This window comes from Ostrea edulis, chromosome 1 (assembly GCF_947568905.1).
Source record: "Ostrea edulis chromosome 1, xbOstEdul1.1, whole genome shotgun sequence".
Taxonomy (NCBI): domain Eukaryota; kingdom Metazoa; phylum Mollusca; class Bivalvia; order Ostreida; family Ostreidae; genus Ostrea; species Ostrea edulis.
The window spans coordinates 81,643,218-81,650,829 of NC_079164.1; the positions used below are offsets into that span (position 1 = coordinate 81,643,218).

Consider the following 7,612-nt stretch of genomic DNA (forward strand, 5'->3'; position numbering starts at 1 on the left):
TAAAGTAAATGTTTACTTTCATTTTAATGTAGAGTAGTGCGCTATAAATTGTAATCATTCTCGGTTAAGCTAAACTGTAACGATCTTCTACTACCAGGCAGATGGGCTACATTCTGTCATCCGTCGATTTTGATTCTGCATTGCAAGTAGGACTAGATCTAAATCATCAGACGAAAATTCAAAGCGTAATGACTCAAAATTTAACGCGAGTCAGCTGATAGATTTCGAGGTCATTAGATAGAACGATCGCGTCCAGTTGATGACTATCACCATGTCAGAAACTGACCAAAATGAAGACCCGTCAGGATCTTTCTTAACGTTGGAAAGTATTGATGTCAACATTTACAGGTATGGTAAATTTTACGAACTGGTTTGATTTCTTCTACACATATTGTCCAATTTCCATTGCAATTTCCTCTCACTGCGACGTGTCAGATGATTTAGGTTATAATTATGTTATAGATGTACACGAAAATGTTTGTTTTCAGTTTTTGAACGGAAAAATCATCTGTCACCCGCCTTAACACTAATACTGTAATGAAAATATTAGCAACAAAATTGCTCGAATTTCCAGGAAGTACACCTTGAATGATTTTTCTGAAACCTTGTACTGTTTTAGATACGATCAGTAATAAATATTTTTTTGTTTTTTAAAAAAAACCAAACTTCATTCATAACATTGCGACAATCACCAAACCATTAAGTTCTGCACTTGTAACTTATATTACTCTCTTCACGAAATGCTCATTGTTCCAGTGAGAGGAAACTAAATTACTTAGAGGAAACCCACATGTCCGTGTGGATGATGGTCAGACCACGATATTACCAAACATCAGCGTTCAGTTGATCGACTCTCAATGTGATGTGGCAAATATGGGAGTGAATTTGAAATCTTATTTTATTGAATAAAATTCCCCTAAATATGCTATTCACTGATTTTGATGACAAATTGTCAAGATTCTTTACTAGCCAAGGGTTTTTGGTCCACTGTGGCATTTTCATGTATCAAAAACCCTTGAGTAGTGAAGATCAATCATGATTACTTGTGTAGTTTCTGAGAAGTTCTAAATAGTTCAAAATTTAACACTGGACCGTTGCAGATAGCAATGACAAATCATGGCTGATATGGTCCCAATGACATATATATATAATGAAAATGTTTCAAACATTATTTCCTCCTTAACTGATATCATCGTCGGTTACCCATGGGTGCTTCTAATCGATTCTCTCCATCAGGGTCTGAGGGAGCATGTGTGGACTCAAAACCGTGGATTGCGACAATGAAATAATATGGAAGAAAGTTTCTTTTTCTTGGGAACTTTGGCATTGCGCTCCTTAATTGAATGCACCGCCATCAGAATCAGATAGATGTGTAATTTGTATATTTTTGACATACATGTATATAGATATATTTGTAGAATACTAGCCGGTAGTATATATCTTAAAGTGAAAATTGGTCTAGAGGAAGCATGTAAGTTTGACTGAGGTAAAATATTAAGTGTGTAACATGTAAATAATGGATGTATTTAAGTTTTAGACTGGAAGTATTCTTGTCAGCTAGAGGCATATGAAGATCCAAGAAAATTTCTAAGGGAGTTTCACTTTAAGGGGGTCAACATGAATCAGGATTCTAATTCTTTTGTGTTTTGCAACTGAAACTGTCTAAAATAGTAAAAATATGTATTTTTCACAAATCTCAAGGTGTGTGTATTATCATATGGACCCCCCCCCCCCTCTGGACCCATGCATACTGCATAAAGTGTACACATCATCACATTTTATTATCTCTTTATCAGAGCTTCAGCCAAGAGTCTTTGGCGACCAGTGGGTTCCAGGTTTGTCTTTGGTGGACAGGTGGTTGGTCAAGCATTGACAGCAGCGTTCAATACAGTACAAGAGCCACTTTTACTACACAGTCTTCACTGTTACTTTTTAAGGGGAGGTAAGAAGATGAAATCAAAACTAATATAACATAACAAAACTATGCTAATGGATTTGTCATGTCAATACTAATGTCTTTTTTATAAAATAAAACCCACTAATCTTTATCCACTTGATATTCTAAGAAAGCTTTTTAACTCATCTGACCTATAAGCTCAAGTGAGCTTTTCTGTCACCTATCTGTAAATGTGGCATATTTTGTCTTTTTCTCCAAAACCAATGGACCATTTTCAACGAAACTTCCCACAAAACATACTGAGGTGATGGGGATTCAAAGGAAAGAAGAAAAAAAAACACGCCCTATTTTAAAGGAAGATAAATAAGAAATAGTGACAATTTGGTCATTTAAAGATCTTCTCAAGAACTACTGGGCCAAAAAAAAAGAGATGAAATTTGCAGATTTGAATTTGTTCAAATCATGCCCCCAGGGATAGGGTCGAGCCATAGGACCAGAATATGGGATCAAATTTTTACAATGGAATATATTGGAAGAATCTTTAAAATGCTTCTTAAGAACAGCAGGGCCTGCATTAATTAGTCATAGTAAAATGCAAGCGTCCTTAATGTTGTGCAGATTTCAAGTACCAAGGTATGTTTAAATCTTGGCTCCCTCAGGCCTGGGTAGAGTAGGTAAATTCTTATTGAACAGCAAGGCCATGATTAGTTGTTTTGATGTGCAAGCATCCTAAGATAGTGCAGGTTAAAATGTGTGCCCAGGAGCCTTGGGTTTGTCTATTTAAGAATCCCCATGTTGTGCGGATTCAGAGACTCCATAGAGTTAGGGTGGGGCCACAATTTTTCATGCGAATATAAAGAGAGTGGGGAAAATCGTTTAATATTTTCTGAAGAACAGCAGGGCTAGGGTTACTCAGGTGAGCATTGTGGTCCATGGTTTTCTTGTTTACTTAAAGAATACTCAAAATTTGTTATAACTAGCAGCCCACAATAGGAATTTGCATTTTTACTTGTGAATATATATATACAAATCACTATCAGTCAAATTAATGTACACACATTTGAATATAGTTTAGATTGAAGTTATATTCTTTCAAACCAAGATCCTAGGGCCAAGGTAGCATAGTAAAAATCAATAAGTGCAATAAATGTAGTCCCAGAGATCTGTATTTTGTTAGTGACACTTCATTCTCAATAAATAAGGATGTTCATAGTGCAGGAATCTAAAGTAAAGTTAGATTGAAATAAAAATCCGGGGGAAAATTATCCAGTCTTCTATAATAAAAAAAAATATCCACCAGGATGGCAATGGAATTATTGGTGTGTTTTTTTAAATAGATGATGGTGGATTATTTTTTTCCTGATATTTATTTCATTTTAAGTAATAAAACTTGAGGCTCCTGTGGATGTACTGGGACTATGTTTTTATAAACACTGCACCTTGCTTTTTTGAATGGGGATGGATGGGGTGAGTGAGTGTTGAACACTTGTATTGCAAATATACAATTTATTTCTGTAATATTTCAGGCAATAATGAAAAGCCCATTGTGTACCACGTGGATCGTACTCGTGATGGCAAGACATACACCAGCCGAAATATCAAGGCCACACAAGATGGTGTTCCCATATTCTCCATGCAGGCCTCTTTTAAAATAGATGAGACAGACCCACTGGAACATCAGTTCACAATGCCTGTAGTCCCCAATCCAGAAGATTTAATCAGTTCCAAAGAATATATGAAAAACAGATTAGAGTGAGTACTATTTTTAAAAGTTGAACAAGTTTTTAAAAAGTGTTTGGTTGTAAAAAATCAGTTTCCGCACTTTTGATATAATATCATATTAAGTGACTGAAAGATAAAGAAGTTTAAGCCAACAGTTCACCTTGAAAATGTGAAGATAGATTCAAATGCAATGAGAAAATATACATTTTGTCATTTACATTTGAATGCATATCACTATTTGCCTTCAGAGACAGCTGTGCAGTAACTGCTTATGGTAGAAAGCCACTTAATAATAAAAAATATAATTATATAGTGATTGTTTTTATTGCAAGGTTTACTAAGTAATGCTATGAATTTTTGCATTAGATATTACATTTTTAACTGATCATTATACTGGCTCCTGGGACAGAGTGCATTACTGTATAATAAAAAAAAACCCACAATATATAGTAAATATTTTATCAAGGGCATAAAGGCTGCAATATACACAACACTCCTCGTTTAAAATATTCATTGTGTCCTCTATATTAAAGTATTTACTAATTCCCTCTCAATTTAGCATGAGGTTTTGGTCCATACTTCTATTTGCAACTACAAGTCTATAATTATCTTTTATGCTTATTTAGAATTAAGGAATAATTATCTTTTTATTTGTTATTTGTGACCATTAATGCTGGTTTCCTGGTTGCAAACTGAGTTATACCAGTGACACTCTAATGGAGCGTGTAAAACAGATGTGTAGTAACAGTGGCAAATAATAGTTCTTCCCATTCAAATGCAATTTTTCTTGATGTTTACCTTGTATTTTGTTGAGTTTGCTTATTTAGGTCACCTGAGTGATTCAGATGAGTGACTCAGGTGACCTACTACTACTGGTCTGCATCCATCGTCATGCATCGTCTGTCGTGCGTTAACAATTAAACGCATTCAACTTTTTGATAACTACTATTCCAATTCCTTTCAAATTAGGTATGAAGGAACTTTGGGACAAGGGAGAAATCATTTGTAATTTCAGGACTTCTGCACCCCCGGGCCTTAGGGGCAGGGCAAAAACTGCCAAAAATTGACCAATTTTCAAAAATCTATTAGAAAAACTAAATGTGTAGTCATGTAGAACAGAACGGCCTCTACCAATATTATGAATTTCATTATCCCCAGGGTTGAGGTTCTGTCTTCAGGGCAGGGCCAAACTTGGTATAGTGTTTACAAATAAAACATTTAGATAACATCTTCTCTAATGGTATGGATACTCAAATAATACTAATTAGATATTTAGATTAGAAGGCCGGAGCAGGTTGCCCTTTATCAAAATTTTTAATTTTATGATCCCGGGGGCAAGAGTTTAGGTTTCAGGGTGGGGCCAAAATTATCATAGTGATTATTGTCTTGAATTTGAAAGGTTTCTGTAATTTTGAATTTGATTATGTGAAAAAAACTACATACCTAATTACCGTAGGAAAAGCAGAAAGAGATGAACCAAAATTGTGAATTTCACAACCCCAGGGTTTCGACTCGAAGGCGGGCATGTAGTGTTGATATGAGTTGACATATATTACGTAAAATCTTTCATTAGTATGGGCACTTTCAGAGGCATTTATGTTTTAAGAAAATGTCTTGTTTTATACTGCTGATGAATATGAGAGTTTAGCTTGGATATGCGGAACAGGAAAATTACTACAGATTGTATAGCATTTTGGGCTAGTGATACTTCTAACAGAGGTGACTGATAAGGCCTTTGAGCATCCTTTTGTTTTATGAAACAAGTCATGGAATATTTCATGATTGATGTTATGTTTATGTGCCATTGTATTATGCTGTCAAAATTGAAAGCTTTCCATTTCATTAATGCACGTTTAACTGCCTCAAGCCCCAGTGCATTAGCCAATCAAAATGCTGATTACAAAACAGTTGCATTTGAATTGTAAACCTCCTCATTACACATTTAATTATTATTTCATTGTCAAGTCTTTGTCTAGAACAGAGGAATTGACAGACATCCAAAGAATGAGGATAAGCGAATACCTGACACAGTCCATCCATATAGAATCCCGTCCTGTAGACCCACTGGTCTATCACGGTCAGAAACAGGGAGAACCTCGGCGCTATGTCTGGGTCAGAGCCATGGAACATATAGGTATTGATAATAAACAGTGAATAAACTAATCACAAATGATGAACTCATACCTATTTAATGAAGATAATACAGATGCTGTGGATCATACTCTGAAATCTAAATATTTCCATAAAAAATACATATGCTACACTTTTACACAATTCGATTCTCAGTACGGTAGTATGGATACACTGTGTATTGAAGGGCTTGATATGAATACTGAATAAAGTGTTTTAAAAGTTTTGTATAGGTGATTACTATTGAAACTCTAATACATGTATGACTGACTGAAATGGTACTCATTATAACAGGTGATAATATGCAGCTGCAGCAGTGTGTTGCTGGATTCATATCAGACTTGGCTCTACTAGGAGCTGCAAGACAGCCAGCCCCTGTTGGGTATCAATTGGGGTTTGTTACATCATTAGACCACAGTATGTGGTTTCACAATCCCTTCCGAGCAGACGAGTGGATGCTGTATGAAATTGAGAGTCCGCAATGTGGTAAGGCAGAGAAACAGATTAATTTTCACGACCACTTAGATTAGTAATGTGGACTCAAAAACACTTTTTAAAATACATTTTACATAAATTCATGATTTTTCACAAACTCTATAAGCTAGAACTCAGTTTGGGCTCACATACTATTTTTCTTCCTGTTTTAGGTAAAGGCAAAGCCTTTGCTACCGGCCGGATGTGGAGGAGAGATGGCACCTTAGCAGTGTCCATTGCACAGGAGGGAGTCATGAGATCAAAGATTTGAACAGCAAAAGAAAACTGAGAATTATTTTTTTCAAAATGTGAAATGTACAAGAAATATTCTTATATTGCTGTGCATGCAAGTAAATATTGTATGATTTTATGTAGATAAATATGTTTATTGAGGAATGTAAGACTTCTCATTTCATATCTGCATAGAAAAACCAGTCCAGGTGAATTGTTTTGTCTACTCAGGGCATATAGTTTTATTTTAAGTTTGGTGAGTTTCAATTTTGTGTAGTTGATCTTAAGTAAAAATTGAAAATAGAAAACTTCATTCATATTACTGGTTTTGTTGTTGTCGTATTTATCTCGCTTGACTGACCAGAATCCCTGACATCTTGCAAAGGGAGATAATTAGAATAGGGGTTGTGTTGTTAATTCAAAAATCTTCTATGTGTCTGCTGTAGATATGACGTATATACTACAGTAACTTAACATTTACTGATTTATTGTCGCAGAACATCTCCAACCCCATCTGTGCTTGTCGGAGATTTACGGAGACAGTCGATTGTCTGGCTGAACGAGATTAACAAATGTTGAAATTCCTTTGAACGAAAATGATGTCACTTTTCTAATTGTTTTAAATCGCTTTCAACGGTTGATAGAACAAATGATGGATTTACTTATGCCTCAAAACAAGTTTTGCTTTTATACTTTTCAGTGAGCAAAATACACACTAACAAGTTATAAGTTTCGAATACGCATTTCTATTTAAACATTGAACGGAACAATATTTAGTCATTCCAACCCATTGGATTGACACTGCACTAATAATAAGTACTGGGATTGTCAAGTTACCTTTAACATATCTACATTTACGTTTAACATTTCTACATATATACATATTTCTACATTTACATTGAATGAAAGATGCATTGCGTAGTCACACAATGAAATACAGTTACATGCTGGGATAAATTTTGATAGATTGGCTTTCCATATTATATGATACTTGCCTTACACTCAGACTCGATAAATGGGTGCAATTTAATGTTGCCATACAAACATAATAATTAGCAGAATTGGAATTCATATTGTAATATAAAGTTGGTACTGCGCCTTTAAAAAATATTGTAAAGATTGAAGAAATTTGTTTATTTCCAAATTCGTTGGACATAG

The 7,612-nt window shown here is 34.9% G+C and overlaps 1 protein-coding gene across 1 annotated transcript; it reads left to right on the forward strand.

Annotated features, from left to right (window-relative positions):
- Positions 1 to 6,619, forward strand: LOC125679034 (acyl-coenzyme A thioesterase 8-like). The gene is made up of 6 exons (XM_048917934.2): positions 1 to 348; positions 1,797 to 1,942; positions 3,424 to 3,649; positions 5,596 to 5,753; positions 6,044 to 6,235; positions 6,397 to 6,619. Exons 1-6 carry the CDS (start codon positions 260 to 262, stop codon positions 6,492 to 6,494), a joined length of 909 nt encoding a protein of 302 aa, XP_048773891.1. The 5' UTR covers positions 1 to 259; the 3' UTR covers positions 6,495 to 6,619.
- Positions 6,620 to 7,612: the final 993 nt, after the last annotated feature.